The sequence below is a fragment of the Schistocerca nitens genome, chromosome 8 (assembly GCF_023898315.1).
Source record: "Schistocerca nitens isolate TAMUIC-IGC-003100 chromosome 8, iqSchNite1.1, whole genome shotgun sequence".
NCBI lineage: Eukaryota > Metazoa > Arthropoda > Insecta > Orthoptera > Acrididae > Schistocerca > Schistocerca nitens.
In genome coordinates, this window is record NC_064621.1 from 504458903 (window position 1) to 504476050 (window position 17148).

At 39.0% G+C, this 17148-nt stretch overlaps 1 protein-coding gene across 1 annotated transcript in view; it reads left to right on the top strand.

Moving 5' to 3' along the window:
• The first annotated feature begins 636 nt into the window (after window positions 1-636).
• LOC126198648 (allatostatins) overlaps window positions 637-17148 on the top strand; it is a 547008-nt gene continuing 530496 nt past the window's right edge. The window contains exon 1 of the mRNA XM_049935112.1: window positions 637-745. Within this exon, the coding sequence (XP_049791069.1) occupies window positions 742-745 (4 nt within the window). The 5' untranslated portion in view covers window positions 637-741. The remainder of the gene's footprint in view (window positions 746-17148) is intronic.

Consider the following 17148-nt stretch of genomic DNA (forward strand, 5'->3'; position numbering starts at 1 on the left):
GCACACACAACCTAGGGCTCGTCGTTGACTGACAATAATTTTATGGCTACGGTTCAGAACAGTGCATTTCTGACCCGTGATTATCTGGAAACTTTTTTCGATTCGATGTCCCCTATCCTGCTCTAACCTCATTACTAGGTTTCTGTTCTCCATTCTGCATTTACACGAAATTCCAGTGCCGGACGGCCGTATTTTGAGTTCGTTCCGTTAACAATACTTAGCAATCCCCCTGGTCGATTTTTCCTCCCGCCACCCGATCTCCGGCAATCTTGCACCTACCTGCGCCGCTCGGTTCCGAAAGCCGACACGGATAAAATTTTAATCGGGCTACAGTAAACAGAAATTAAGCAGGTGAAATTTAATATCGATAATCTGTCAGAAGTAAGCGGAATTATTCGGAATGACACCGCACTGCAGAGAGGGGTAATTAAATCCGGCGTCTCACGCGGCCGTGGGGGCGGCGTTCGGGGGCGGGGATGAGCGCCGGCGTGCGGCGTGCGGCGTGTGGAGCCCCCCACGCCTGCAGCGCCCATTGGCGGCGCGCCGGACGGCCCGTGACGTCACGGCGCGTCGCGACGCCGGGCGGCGGTTATAAAGCGAGGCGGGTGCGGGCGCGCATCCACACCGGCGCCGCCGACCCTGCACACGCGCCGACCGACGCCGCAGCCCGCACCGTCTCCCGCAGGCGCCGCAGTCGCTCCCGACGCTCTCCTCTCTCCCTGCCGACCGACGACCGCAACAATGGGTGAGGCTGCCGGGGACACTCCCTAACTAAACCTTTCATCTCTACATTTTCTTGCATTTCTTCTTCTTTCGTTTACTCTCTTCTACATATTTATGTTTCCCCGGGAAACTATTGCTAAGAACCCTGTAACGTGAAATACGAGGACGGGATTTTTTTTACTCAGTAGCTGATGTCTTAAGGGGGGTAGGACGTCAAACGGGCCGACTTGGAGCAGGAGAGGCACCACAGGACATTTTAATTTCTGCCGGCCGGTGTGGCCGTGCGGTTAAAGGCGCTTCAGTCTGGAACCGCGTGACCGCTACGGTCGCAGGTTCGAATCCTGCCTCGGGCATGGATGTGTGTGATGTCCTTAGGTTAGTTAGGTTTAATTAGTTCTAAGTTCTAGGCGACTGATGACCTCAGAAGTTAAGTCGCATAGTGCTCAGAGCCAGCCATTTTAATTTCTACTGTCTATACTTTTACAAATAAATTCATAAAACTTTGTTACCATGACCAGGAAGGATTGAGGACTCACACTGATCGAAGTGGAAGTTCAAAAACGTAGCAAAATACGTTTTTTTACATGTGAAATTTCATCATTTTTTCACTTATTGCTGGCTGCATTTGTTGCTTTAGGTACACTTTTCTTCCTAAGTAAGAGATATTCTTCGATGAATTTTTCATAGCATACAAACAGTAGTTACAGGTGTATGAAACTCTAAAATTTTCCAAATCTATTAAAAAACTGTTGAAAAAATTGAGATAATTAACTATGAAACTTGAGTTTTTTCTAAACCTGAAGTTTAAAACTGTAACAACAGTTCATCCATTTTTTCATAAATTAAATAACTACTAGAGTTTCATACACCTGTAACTATGGTTTGTATGCTGTACAAAAGTCATCGCAGAATCTCTCTTACTTAGGAAGAAAAGTGTACCTGTAGCAACAAATGCAGCCAGTAGTAAGTGAAAAAATGATGAAATTTCACATGTAAAAAAATGTGTTTTGTTACGTTTTTGAGCTTCCACTGCTATGAGTATGAATCTTGAATCCTTTTTGGTCATGCTGTTAAAGTTATATGAATTTATTTGTAAAAGTATAGACAGTGGAAATTAAAATGTCCTGTGGTGCCTCTCCTTCTCCAAGTCGGTCCGTTTGACGTCCTACTCCCCTTAACTGAGTTCTTCATAAGAACTAGTTCATTACTTTTTTTCCTGCCTATATTATAACAAAATAATCCACCGGTGTACCAATTGGTTTAGGTGTCCAAGAGCTGAAATGTTATGGCTAACATCTTGTGTCCTTTGGATACCAACAATTGGTAGCCCGCAGGTGGATACTATATACCTATCAAGAATTTGAACATGGTTGCCCTTCAGCAACTGTTCATGCAAGAGCTTCAACGGAGTAGGAATATCAGAAAATCTGTTGCAAAATACAGGTTTATTAAACCTTTACCAAAGTTTCTACGGTTTTAAAATTGTTTTCTCCAGAAGATACTGTACGTAGAATCCCATTATCTATAGCCAATGTGGGAGTCGTTGCCTCTGTCCAGTTCATGTCATCCACTCAATCAACGGTTAAAATACATTATATAAAAGTAGTAGCCGTCTACTGGAGGGATGAAGACAAAATCCTACGGTATAAGGCCACTACTTTTATATAAAGTATTTTACACGTTCATTAAATGGATGACAAGTACTAGACAGTCAACGACTCCCACGTTGGCTACAAATAATGTGATTCTACTTACAATATATTCTTAAGAAGACAGCCAAAACCATGGTCAAGGTTAATAAAACTGTAATCTGCGACTGACTGCCTGTTACTTCTGTTTCATTGAAGCGTTTATATGTTTTATATTGCGTCAGTGCTGGTAACGATATCAAAGTTATACATTCTCTAAGAATCGAGTTTTCCAAGATGGTTAATAATTAGTTTTTTTGTACTATTACCGGTTGTTACATTATTAGATGTACATAATTTTAACAACACCAAAAGCCACATACTGATCTTGCGTCAATTTGTAATAAAAATTAGCAACGAACATCAGCAAGTCGCATCTAAAATGCCACTCAATTAAAACATACATGTTGTGCTAATGTCCCAGCACTGGAGTGTGTGACAGTACATCAGCACTATGTGTTGTTCGTTTTAATTGTGTCGTATTTTATTTTTGACATGGTGCCCTACCGCTTTTCATTATTACCATTCGACGCAACATCACTAAGTAAATTTCAGTGTTGCAAAAAGCATCTACATCTAATGCTACAGCGTAGACCTGTCAAAACCGGTAATAGCAATAAAAAGAAATACTAGCGATCTTATCGAACTTGATTCTTCAAGAATAATATGGATTTTTCAACATCATGATTTTTATGGCTCGTGTTACAAAAACTTAAGTACAAATTTCGTGAATATTTCAACATAAAAACGTAGAATTATCTGTAAACAGTCACTTGAATTTATGATTCTGCACCACATTTTAACCATTACGAGTATAGAGTTACCCGGAACTAACATATGAACCTTTTCTTTTAGAAAATAGTGCGTTCGAGTTGATCGGGTAGAAAACACTCACGACGAACAATTAAAGGTGAGTTGAATGATTAACGGCAGTTTGCCTGGAATCTGTTGGAATCTTATCTCAGCTTCAAAATTTGTTCAAGTGGTTACATCAACCAAAATCAGTAGAGCTGAATAAAGCTCTCAAAATTTTCTGAGGAAAATGTTTTAGAATTATGTCCCTTTTTGATTACTGTCAAAATAATTGCACTGCAGCTGACGGATTGTACAACGTTGAAGGATAGAAAGCGAAATTTTCGAAGGAAATCAAATATACCAAAAATAGGAAAAGAAACTTCCAATGATGAAATGAATAAAACACCTTAATTCGTTCTCTATTTTCAATTCGTGTTTCTTTCGTTATTCTGAAAGTAAAAAAAAAAAAAAAAAAATTGAGTACATAGTATTGGGCAGCTTTCAAGAATCGTTGGTAATGTTATATGTAAAGTACAGCTGTTCTACTAGTTTACCGAAACAATCGATTTAATTCTATAGTCGAACCATGTTCGTGTTATCTGCATCAGAAGAAAACATTTTACTTCATTTGGATACATTTGAAGGAAAAAAATTTCCTGATGCAGATAACACGAAGATGGTTCGACTATAGCCTGAAATCGATTGTTACAAAAGAGAAACATTACAACTGTGTACTATATAACGAAGCCCCTAAAAATAACTGATCTTCCAAATAATATTACACAAGAATACAGTTTCCTACTTGCAATAACAAACGCACAAACCGTTTTTTCCTGTTCTCAGTATATGTGATTACATACGTATGTGTTTAACTTTATGAAACGAGATTATATAACGTGTATAGGAGTACACTGTTTGGAAAGTAGCATTTGAAGATAACACCACAGGCTGCCACAAAATCGAGCACAAAAATGTCTTTTATACACCAATACTGGCTGAATCCAACTGAGAGCTCATGTCTAATACATCGTAAAACTGTAACTAAAACCACCTGATTACGGACATCTCGCTGTATACTTCAATAGACACAGTTATTGGTAGCAGTCAAGCCCGTTGTTAAACGTTCGGGATGAAAATAGGTTCATTTCCGTTTCTGAATATGTAAACTGTAATATCCTCGCTGGTAAACAAGAGCGTATACACACGCAAAAAAGATACCTACGCACAAAAAATAGTGGAAGGGAAATGGAACTGAATGAAATGAAAATGAGAAGAAAAGCTTAGAAACTATGTGTAGCCTCTATTCTGCTACGTAGCGTTTATCACCAAAAGATCACACGGCTAGTCAAAGGCTTTTACTTCGCAACCAGATGATAGGTTGTACCTTCTCAGGAGTTTCGAGCTCGCTTCCTCATTGAGGAAGACTCCACGAACAGCAGATACATTCCGCACGATGGTCTTCGTCGCTAGCATGTATGGGACCTTGAGATTACAATACTTCTATGTCTCTGAAGGAATCTGTTTAACAACTTTTGGCGTCTTTCGAACAAATTGGTTTAAGTAAACTTTTACGAGTCCGAAATTTGCAGTTTCGCACAGAGAGGACCGTATGTCTGTGCAAAACAGATGAAATAAAACTTATACGTTCGATAATGAGACCAAAAGGAAAGAAATAAACGACTAAAATGGTTTTTGTTGGTTGAAGTTCTATTAAATGTACAAAAGCTTTATTAACATAAGTATTGTAAATACTATTTAGGGAAAATTTAATATTCATGTAACATAGGCAGTATTGATCCTATGGAATCTAAGGTGTTTTCGGTCACATCTCGAATGAACAACTAACTATTTCGGTATGAAAAGCACATATACACCTCAATTTATTGCAGTTTCTTTTTTTAGATTATGAATTTTGTTTCAGTCTATAAAACATTATTTAGTTAGGATCTGTCATCGTCCTAAAAACGACGATGATAAAAATTGTAAAACAGGATTTGCAACTGAGAGGCATTATATGCATTATAAGTTTGTAAGCTGCGAGCTGAAAAACGTAAAACGTTTCTTAGGGGACATCTATGCCTTGGTGTGTCATTACATATAACTCCGATGGCAGTTATATCTTTTTTCACTTTCTGTGTTCACTGCCCTATTTGTCCAGGCTACAACATATATAAAAATCTGAAAGCCACGAACAAGTTGGTTTCAGACGGGATAACTGAAAAACAAAACTATTAGAATCCTGTTTCGAGTAGAATATGAATTGTTTCCCACGAAATGGGGTAATACTGTTCCCATATGATACAGCTAAAACTGTTTCAGTGGACCATGGAAATCTTCTGACCAGAGAATCTCGTTCCACCAAGAATTTTGTCAACTAAATGTACTTCTTTTATGTATATTACTGGAATGAATACTACGTATACAAACTTCGGTAATAAGTCAGCCAAAGAGTTAGGTTATTATTTCTTTGACCGTTTAGTACCGTTCTATTATTGTAATAAGTCTCAACTTACTGAATCAGGAAAATACTACGCAGCTTCAGATAAGAGCTGCAAAGAGATACGAAACAAGAAAGCAAAGGTACTCACGAAGAAGAAGAGGAACGGAGACGCTACCGTAATGTGTTCTTTCATTTATTAACCAATTTTTTTAAGCATCGTTTTTGTCGGAAGAGAAACATCAGTTAATTTAGACTTCAGAATATTGCTACTGTACGAAATTTTGCTTGATTGTGTAGGTTATGCATCGTTTTTAAATGAAACGTCCGTCAAGCTTCTTGAAAAGTAGGAGGGAATACATCACTTCATTTCTAGTAGCTTCGTCCATTACAAGGCTCAGTGTTCTAAATTGTACTATCGAGCTGCATGTCATAGGAGCAGAAGCAGGAGGACGACGCCATGTTGACTCTTAAGCGTGTTATTTACAAGTGTAATATGAAAGAAGTGCGCCGGAGATCCTTTAAAGCAGGGTCATAATTGCTTAACGTCGCCATAACATTGTTTTTAAGACTAGTCGCTACGCCGGACGCGTTAACGTTTTCGCAATAAGGGAGCTTACCGCGAGGGGCATTCTGCAGAATGGCCTCTTGCGCCGCCTCCGTGTTTACACAGCTTCTGCTTTCGTTCTCCCTGGCAGCCGCATACCAGCCCAGATGTCCGTCACTCATAACCGTACGTCATATTTCAATGCTCTTGCTGTTCATTTTCATCGATTCCTCTATGCCTCTGTGTAACTGATGCCCATAGCGTCTAGTGAACGAGTTAAAGGCTGATTACAAATGTTGCATAGGAAAATCTTTTCGGTATACCACATCTCATTGTCCTGCAACATGTATTTACAACTAACATAACTTTATTAGTCTCTGTAGCGGTGTTCCTGCTTTTTACCGCCACAGCAATGGAATTAAGCTCATCACCATTTGCTGGTACATTTTCCTTCAGGCAAGCCTCATTATCACAAATACAAGAACTTCCATCACCGGCGAGTCTTGGCAGCCGTATTGTCTACAGTATTCCAGACACTTGAAAATGGCCCCAGACACTTTAAAATGGCCTAAGGCCGAAATTGTACAAGATGACAAACAAATAAAGAAAATTGTCAGTTGCAGGCGGGATAGAAGCATTTAAACCTTTTGGACAATTCTTAAATTTTTATTGGTCCTAAAACACCACTTATCCGTTATTTTAATATTTTAAAGATATATATTCAATGACGACACGGTAGCACATCAGGAACTAACGTATCTGATAACGTAATATTCACTCTCGTTGATATGCAAGATAACGAAATTATGAGACCCACAACATTTTATTTTACGTTTTGACCATTTCGGGGCCTCATAATCGAACAGTGTGAATTCTATATTCTGTAAAAACTTTAGTGTTTCATTTTCAGCGAAATCGTTTATTCACATTTACACAGTAGACAACTATAAGTCATTGTTACATCTCTTAGCAATCACGTTCTATGATCAAAACGTCAGATTTCTTAATTTAACGCGCACTTTCTGCCACAAACCAGTAACAGACTTGGTGTCAAAAATATCTTTACCACACCAGATAACTTTTTCTCTACAAGCAAACTGAAAAATACATCAAGAAAATGTTCTTAAGTTACTTAGAGGAATTTTCCCGGCGTGCTATTCTTGTAATTTAGTTCATTACGAAACTATGAACGACTGTAGATCTTTTTTCAAATGGCAAACTATATTTTTTTATTTACTAATCCACTTCTCCTCTTCATGGCATGCTGAAAACTGTATCACAGTGTACCATTAACGCAAACATGTCTTTATTAAAAACGTAACACAAAGCTGTCTTTGACTTCCCTGTACCAGCACCCAGCACAGGTGGTTGTAGTAACGTTACTCGTCCACTTGCTAGAGTTGTCAGCAGACATATAGACACGCGAAAAAATGGATACTAGTCCCTCGGTCAGCCGTCTATAGTTGAAGATTTGTATGAGATCAAAGAATACCAAATAATGGTAAGCTGGAGTGTAACTCATCCATGTAGAACGTCAGTTACCGCAACAGTTGTTGCACCAACGTCTTCTTATTTACAATATGGTTCATGTAATACAGTGTTGCAATACTTTTGAACACTATGTTACATTTCTAACTTCTCTTCGTTGGTGCACACTTTTCTCACTCCAACCCTCAGTCTACGACGGCTGACTGAGGGAACAGTGTGTACTCTCCTTGTGTTTTCATGTGTTTACTGTCAACTTGAGCCAGTGGATGGTTTGCGTTATCCCGGCTACCTGCGGTGTATACCAGTTTATCTTACTTGTGAATAAATTTATTTAGGATGGTAAAGATTAAATGGGAAATGCTGTATAACAGTACGCGCGGAGTATACACTGATAAGCCAAAACATTATTACCACAGCCCACCGAGAGGTTGGGTGACGCCTGGTGACCCTGCGGTCACGTGAGTCGCTATGAAAAGTACGTAAGTGCACCAGCGACAATGGGGGAACACCCTGGCGAAGATGTGGGCTGAAAATTGGAAAATCCACTGAGACAAGCAACTTTGTCAAGGCACAGATTATTATTAGGCAAAGCCTGTGGACGAGTATCTCGGAAACGGCTAATCTGTTCGAATGTTCACGTGCAACTGTCGTAAGATCTACGGAGAGAGGTAGGACAGCGAAACTACCACTAGGCTATAAATGGTTCGATGTACACGTCTGTACTCAGAACGTGGGCTTCGGAAGCTTGCCTGCTCTGCAAAGTAAGACACATTGTAATCTGTGGCGTCTCTGCAGAAAGAGCCCAATTTTGGTTCACGCACAAGTGTTTTGGAGCACACTATTAGTTATACGTTGTTGAACATGGACTTCCGTAGCAGATCCCCCCTACATGTTCACGTGCTGACCCAACGACATAGCCAATGATGACTACAGTAGCAAGGGACCATCGTGATTCGACCGTCGATCGATGGAAACCTGTCGGCTTTTCGGGTGATCACACTAGGTCGATGGTCGTCTCCGCAAGTGCAATTATCGAGGTGAACGGCGGCTCGAAATCAACAAGCCACGGACGTAGGCTGGCGAGAGGAGTATTATGCTACTACAGACATTCTCCTGCGCTTGCATGGGACCTGTGGTAGTAATCGAAGACACGCTGACAGCTGCGAACCACTTGCATCCCTTCATGCTTCATGGCTCTCTGATAGCGATGTCACCCTTCAGCAGTATAATTACCCCGATCTCGGAGCCAGAACTGTGCCACAGTGGTTCGAGGAGTATTATAGTGATCTCACATTGATGTCTCGGCGACCAAATTCGCCTGTTGTAAGACCCATGGAACCCATCTGTGTCGCTATTGAGCGCCATCGCTGCGTCCGCAAATCTGCTGCCCGTCATTTATGCGAATTACGTGACCCATGCGTAGACATCTAACGCCATGCACCTCCATAAACCTACTAAAGAACTATTGGTTCCGTGATACGCAGAAACACTAATGTATTTCGTTCCAAAGACGGGCAGAAAGCTATTAAGCAGTTTGGCCGTAATGTTTTGGTTCATCAGTGTACATCTCTGCAAGAAACTATAACAGATGCGAAAGTATTACATACTGTATAGTCCAACATTTAAGATTTAATAACAAGAAGTGTAGGAATAATCTATTTTCTTAGAACAAAAACAAATTGCTTTGATAAAAAAAATATACTTGCTGAAATTCCTCAAGGGTTCGCTGTTAATTAGATAATTTCGCGTGGAATTCTGTTTTCTATACATTTCCACGTTGCATTAATAACACGGGAAGGCAAATATTTATGTATAAGAATGAGTGTAAGGGATAAGAATTTGCTTCCACAGAAGCTTTGGAAAAAAATGTTTTTCTTTTCAAGGAAACAGAGATAGAGGATCCTCACGAATGTAGTTCTAGCTGGTACGGTTAAAAAATTTTCGCGGAATTCCACCCGTTTCGCCGCACCGCGAGATACGGACTCTTGATTACAGACTGCAGCTCCACTGTTCTGAAGCGTTGGACCACAAAGGATCACTTTGTCGGGTACAAGCAGCTTAAATCTGAGGCAAAGGGGTTCGCTCGTCCCCTCGGCGTCTTTTTCCATGCGACGTCCTTTAACCCACAACTGAGACATTTGTGCAGACAAACGACCGACGGTGATAGCTCTCTCGCCCACGCAACTCCCTCCTTTCTCTTTTTTATTTTGTTTTTTTTTTGTGTCAACTTCTCGCGGCGCTATGGAAGCACCCGTACAAACGGAAACACTGGAAATGAACGCGACGACTAGGACTTTCACAAAATCAAGTTTCTCCTGGCGTTCTTCCAGAGGTGCTTCTACGCTCACGGCTGACAAGTCGTGTGCCTTCTGTTGAGAGGAAATTCAGTACAAGATGGCGCTGTGTGGTTTGTGTCTCGTAGTGTCCAAAGTTCCGATTTCCTTGTTTTCATAACCTCTTTGCGATCTTTAGTTCGTCGTATTCTGTGCTATTATTTAACTTATCCGTAAATATGGCATTCGACATCCGCAATAATCAGTGTTACCTGTTCCAAACTGTTTTGTCATCTCCCGTTTTCACCTTACATTGCTTTCTTCATTGCTGTCTCTCATGTGTTATCACTTACCTCATAAATTTGTAACTTCTTGTAATCGGAGTTTTTTGCACACTTTTTTCTGCTGAGTCCCTATAATACGTTGTAGACTGTACGAGTATATTATCTGACATTTTAATTTGCTACATCGTGCTCTAGTGTTGCTTTTCAATTCTTTGTAGTTCTTCTCTGTTTTTGCACTGCCCGCTTTACATTATTCCATGATGTTGTTTTCCACATATTTATTTTCAGAAAATTCTTACTCATTCCTGGGCCACTGTTGATACACCTAGACATACTTTACCAGAGAGTACTATTTTCACCTGTGAAAGCCTGCTACGATTTTCCCTTTTCACTTAGGTAATCTCACTTTCTTCACCTCAATATTCTCTTATTTTCCCATTTCTTGATGTGAGCGAAAAGAGTCGTTTGCATTCGCTTAACTGTTTGGTTACTCGTTCCATGACGGTATTTGTAATTAGCTTATAATACGCAACATGCAGTTTTTACAAATGCTACGTGTTTCTTTTTTAATTTAAAGCTTTTTAATGTTACAACAAGGACATATCGTGATTGAAATTGCGTTTAAACACATTTCTCTTGTGTCGCAGACTTTTATTTCTGTAGGTGAATTATCACATAGTTAAGGACTTCGGAACTTTTTGACACAGTGTTAAAATCGCCAGAGGTACGGCACATCAACTGTACTTCTATAACAGGTGTGCGAATACCACAATCATCCTCAAAGTTGGAGACTTTTTGATGACAAATTTTATCAGTGAGGTGTCCTTAGAGTGTAATGTTACAGTTTTCAGTCTCTCATATAGCGGGTCCTAAGTCACACATCTACGTATCGCACAAGTAACAGTAATTGCCCTTCTTTAATAATAATTGTAGTAAAACTTGAAGTTTACAACAAAAGAGTATTCCATAAGGCCTTAGTAACTTAACATTCAAAATATGCCAAGTTATTCGTTTCAACAGTAATTCAACACGATTTCATCATCTTTCATTTATCATCCAAAAGAACTACTGTTGGCTCTAAGCATTCGATTCTGTTAATCCTATTTTTCTCTATTATTTTCAACGACTGGTTTCACTCACAATATAATGGCGAATGAACTGTATGTCACCGATGTTCTTGTCTGTGCAGAACTGCTAATAACTTTACACAAAAAATGGTAATTTATCCACCGACATTTCTGTCTTAGTTAATCAAAATGAACGTGCTTGTCGTCCACGGAAAATAACAGTCGCGATTTCTCGCTCACATTCCAATCAAAAGTTTGCGATCGCTACGTGGATACCGCAGTACTGCTCTGCGGACTACTCCAGCTTGGCAGCATTACTCACTGCTTTCTCTTTCTAAAGAAATAACTGAACCACTCTCTTTTGCACATTGCTCTACCTTTCCCTGAAGTGTGGTTTATATCAGTGACGTCTGACGTTATTCATATTTATCCTGTTATTAATGCTGAATGCTGTTAATGTGACGAAAAGGAATGGAAAGGGCACCTGATGCTGTATCCTTCATATTTTAAGTGCAACCGTAACCGTGACAGTTTCTGAATACTTTACCCAGTGACTTACGTCGTGCAGATCAGATAAATACTGTTCACCTAATTCATTAACCTCAAGGCTTGACGTTCTTTGTAAATTTTCAAGATGGGAATTTGTTCTCTGTACAGCCGCAGCGTGAGATTCAAGTGTCGTACAAGTAGAGCGATATACTTTGGTAAACAGTTTTTACTAAAACAGATGGTAAAAAGTATACGTTGTTTCATTCTACCGAGACAAATGGGGTAACGTGATTCATGAAAAAGATAATTCACACTCAGCTGATGTCAATTACGTACCGTTGTTGACCCCCCTTTGCGTTTCCATTTTAGCTACATATCAGTATACTAATTGTCACAAAAAAGTCCTTGTAACTGAATGAACTATGAGCTGAACTTCGGTTTATTTCTTAATTTAGATGTATTGTCTCACTTGTATATGCCAGAAAACCAGTCCATTGTCTTCTTTCTCCCCGTCATTTCCTTTTGAATCCAACCCCGACAGGTAAAGTACCGCATTTCTTTAACTAGACGAGACAGTTAATTTGAATAAGTAAATGCATCGTTTTCTTTTTATTCCAGTCTTTTCTTTCCGAGTCCCAGTCCCAAGAGAAATAGTTCTGCATTACTATACCTACGAAGACCTTTATGAACAGTATCTCAAACTTTATTTAATTGATCCGGTTCCATAGGTCCTCTGTGACAAACCTACTTGGTCATGTAACGATCCGCTACGTACATGACAAACAGTCTATCAGAACATTTATAAGCCCAATAAGAAAACAGTAAAAATTTAGAAGCGCAAGAAAGCTGTATCACATTTAATACGTTTCAGTTCAAAGCTCTGAACAACGGCGAGAAACTCTTGTCCTAAACAAAAATAGTGTGTCACTAGGATACCTTCGAACTTAGATTTGAAAATTTCTGGATTACACTCTTTGGAAGTCAATTTTATCTACTGGTAGCTGTGCTACAGGCCAGTTCTAATATTTTGGCAGTACGTATTGTAATTACAAACTTAAAATAACTGCTGATGACCCAATAATACTTATAATCGATATATAAATTAATTTATTTCATTTGGGAGACAAAAATATGCAAACAGCCTTATTGCAGATCTTTACTTTTGCACCTTGATGAGACGAAATTCAGCAAATTAGAGGATGTGGCATGTACATTAGTCCGTTTCCTAAACTGCAGCATGAAAGTCATTATAAAATGTAATCACTGTACTTGGAGGGAAGATTTCGAAAAATGTTCGTACCCTCTATGAGTGTTCAATACCTGCTTTCACCCAATCCATAGGAATATCCTGTGTACAGACGAAAGTGTGGATGACTAGGGATTGGAGCCACATTCGATGAGTCTATTCAGGAAAGTTATCGATTTGCGTCCCCTTTATATAATTTAATTAACTGTAGTTTCCGTCTTAATGGAAGCAATACATATATTTATATACCATTCTAGCAAACGCACAGCAAAATATTCATTATTTTAATATTTACAAATACTCAGTTTTTTCCCTTTTCTTTGGACTCTCCAGGGTTATTTCAGGGCAGCCGTCATTAGACGACACTTGAAAATTTACACAGCTTTTTTACTGAATCCTAAAAACACACTATAATCTATACTGGTTATTTCTTTCTGCGTGCATCTAATGATGGCACTCTGCTCATTACAGTTGATGCGGATATGCTAACTGCAATATTGACAGATCTCCACTTGTATTAGGGCACCATTATCGTTGACCTCTTCCAAGACTCTTCATCTTTTATAATAACGTTTTAACAAAACCGCATTTCTACTCAATGCAATTCTGAATGATTCGTGAGTGAGTGTTAATTTCCGAGTTGCCTCGAACAATGTTCGAAATAATCAAGAAAGTCAGTGGTCGGGTCATTAAATATCTGTAAGGCATTCACGTCAGTGAACAATGACATTAATACTCAAATACACCTAGTGCTGCCATTACGTACTCATTATATAATTTATTAATATACAAAGTACATACCTAAATTTCCTCCAGCAAATATGCGCTGGACATTCTTATAAGACGTAGGTCTCCGATGTCAAAAAATTGTATTTAGATTGTCAACATCTCTCAGATCTAACGGATGAAATACTTTGGATAGTAACGTGGTGACCCGCATACTAAGTTAGGACTTTACACACGTAATTCAGACTTTGCCTTGATGGTCCGGCGGCTACATTCTCACAAAACATTCGCCGTTGTCACACAGCTCTCTGTGAAAACCGGAATTGTGAATTTTCAGCTCTTCGGTTGAAATGTCCAGAATAATCTAAAAGTGGAGCTCTATTTGTAGCAATACCTTGAATTAACAGCTGTTGTTTCGGAGGTATAATCAAATAGAGTGGCAACGTATGCTGCTTATTACTGTGCACACACTTATGCAAGTACCCACTGAAAACTAGAAATAATGTCTGGACTGACGTAACCATGAATTAACAAGCTGCTCGTACTGAAACTAGTGTCTGGATAATTGTTCTTTACGCGTGGGTGGACTGTCAGTTGCCACTATGGCTTCCTTCATCCTACATGAATATTTAAAACTTACGGGGCATCTTTAAAATAATGAACAGGATTAAAATCGGACCGTTAACATTGGATAATATCTGCTGACGCGCAGTGTCACGTTAAATTTATAAATGCTGTGAGTCGCAAGATTTATGAGTAAACTGCTTCTGGTTATGGTAAGTGGATAAAAGAGTATGTATGTGGGGTGTGATGTAATAACTGTAGCAGAATCTTGATGTGGATTTCGAGCCAAGACTGCAAAGGGGGTTTTATATGGAAGTTAGAGGGGAAGTTTAGGGGGAAAACCAAGGGGGCTGAGGTGTGAATGGGAACTGGGATTGAGGACGGAGGCATGACAGGGCAGTCCGTGCAGTTGCGCAAAACCACTTTCCAAGTAGCATAGTGATTAGCGCAGCTGCACATTGAGCAGATTATCTGGGTTCGAATCCCAGCGTTGGTACAAATTTCGTTCGTCGCTTCAGTCTGCATATGTACGTCACAGATGTTTGAGACTTGAAAAGGTCTCTGGAACCATATGCCTTCATTTTAATGACATAAAGGAGTTTGACGTGGATATGGGGTGGGTGTTAGAGGGGTGGAACGATAGTTGGAGGGAAATGTAACAGAGCTTACATTTCTGGACGAGGGGAGAAAAGGACAATGGCAGATAGTCAGAAAGATTTCCTTACGCATTCCTGAACAGTGATAGGAGAGTAAATTTAAATTACATATGGACATGACGTGGAATGTGAAGAGAGTAAAGAACAATACATATATTTTTGAAGAATAAACATATTTACAAACGAAAGTATCTGGTCTTATAAATGTTTGTGTAATAATTTATTGTAATGTTAAGATCATTTGAAATGACAATTACCACATTACCCGTTTCAGTATTTTATTACTATCTCTTCTATGTGTGGGATACACTGACAGCTAAGTCAGGTGTGTAACAATTACAGTCATTCACTCTGAACATCAGGAAGTGGTATAAAAACTGTCAATGAATTGTACGTCATGTCTTCACATGGAAAGGAGACTCTACGTGACGACATGCTGTGTAATTCGCTGACATCTCTTATGCTACCTCATAAATGGTATTTTTATATATCGTGATGCAGCCATAGTCCATTAATAACACCTAAAGATGTGAAGAAAGCGACAATGCGAACATTGTAGTTATTAATTGATACTGACGAAACAGTGATTAATTATACACAGATGTATTTGTTGCTAGTGGTGCGCCAGCGGCTCAGATTTCGTGATGACTGGTGACACGCTAAAGTTTTACTGGTCAAGTTCTAGGAATCTGAAATGGGTTGGGAGCAAAAATAGCTGGTAAAGGATGTGCAGAGGAAACATTGGGTACTATCGGAAGCGTAAGATGTTTGAAATTATAATTTATATTGGAAACTCGGTGTCTTAAGAATAAACGTTCCTCGAGTTTTTAATACTTTTTCCATTCTTTGCATATTGGCAGTTTAAATTTTTTGAGGATTGTACGGGACATGAAATTATAATGTATAATAGAGTAATTATAGTTGCAAAAAAATTCAGTTCGATTGTAAATGGTTATTAACTTGAAACTGTCGATCAGCTCTCTTAGTTTGTCGGGCAATGTGTCAACTTGTTTCGTGATGAAACCCGATGCTTGCTGAAAACTCGTGGATTCTGCTACCCTCTGACTTAAGGCTTCATGTCTTTCCGTAAAATCGTAGTATAAGCCTTTTTCCTAGTCTCGTTACTATCTTATAGACCAGATGTTTTAATTTCAATCGCTCTGCATATTTTTAGACGAGATTTAAGAGCTCATTTTCTCTCAAACCATGTACGTAAATATTGAACATGATTGGACAATACTGTTTCCTGTAAATCACTGAAACTTCTAGGAGAGAACTGATTATTTCCTAATTCATATCTCATGACCAACTCTTTTTCCCGTAAATCTTTAAATTCATCACCTAATGTACTTCTTGGGGCTGATTATTTCTCACAATCTTCCCTGATTGTCATTTCAAAAATCTAACACTTCCGAACGACTTCCTTCATACTATTTTGTTCCCATTTATTTCCTCACTTCTCCATTTCCGCCTGTTGAAGAAACAAAATCTGTAAACATTTAAATTTTTATGCCGTCTGTTTTGTCCGGTACATTAAGTTTCTGATAGAAACTTGAGAACTGCTATGATAATTTAACAGCAGCATTGTTCTTATCTGGGTTTTACGTTGTCACAGCTTACAACACAGCGAACTATCTTAGCCCCCGTTATTTCGAACGCGTAGACCACACTGCCTACAAAGATGTTTTTTTTTTTTATTTTGTGTTTTCATTCATCGAATCTTTATGTTGTTCACAAATTGCAACACATTATAAGCTTTACACGCTAATTACGGCCATAGAAGCATGGTCTCCTCAAAATGTACTTCTGATCAGAAAGCGATTATGGTAGCTGGAGTCCAAGCTTTTTATTAGTATGTGTTCTTGCGTTCTTATGCAGATGTTTCCATAGAAACTTACAACCCCCCAACATACATTTCTTCACATCTAGCCGACAACTGAAATAACAGTTTTCGAGGACATAGCTCTCAAACTTTTTTAATATAAAGAAATATTTTTTTATTAATTTTCATTCCCTATTTCGTCCCCTTACTGGTTGAATTTCCAGAACGCTGAACACAGTTTTTTTTTTTCGGATTGGGAAACAAAATATCAGTTTTCGTAGTTCTAGCTTCAAAATTTCCTTAATAGCGCCGTACTTCCAAAAAGGCTTTAATCCCTTATTTC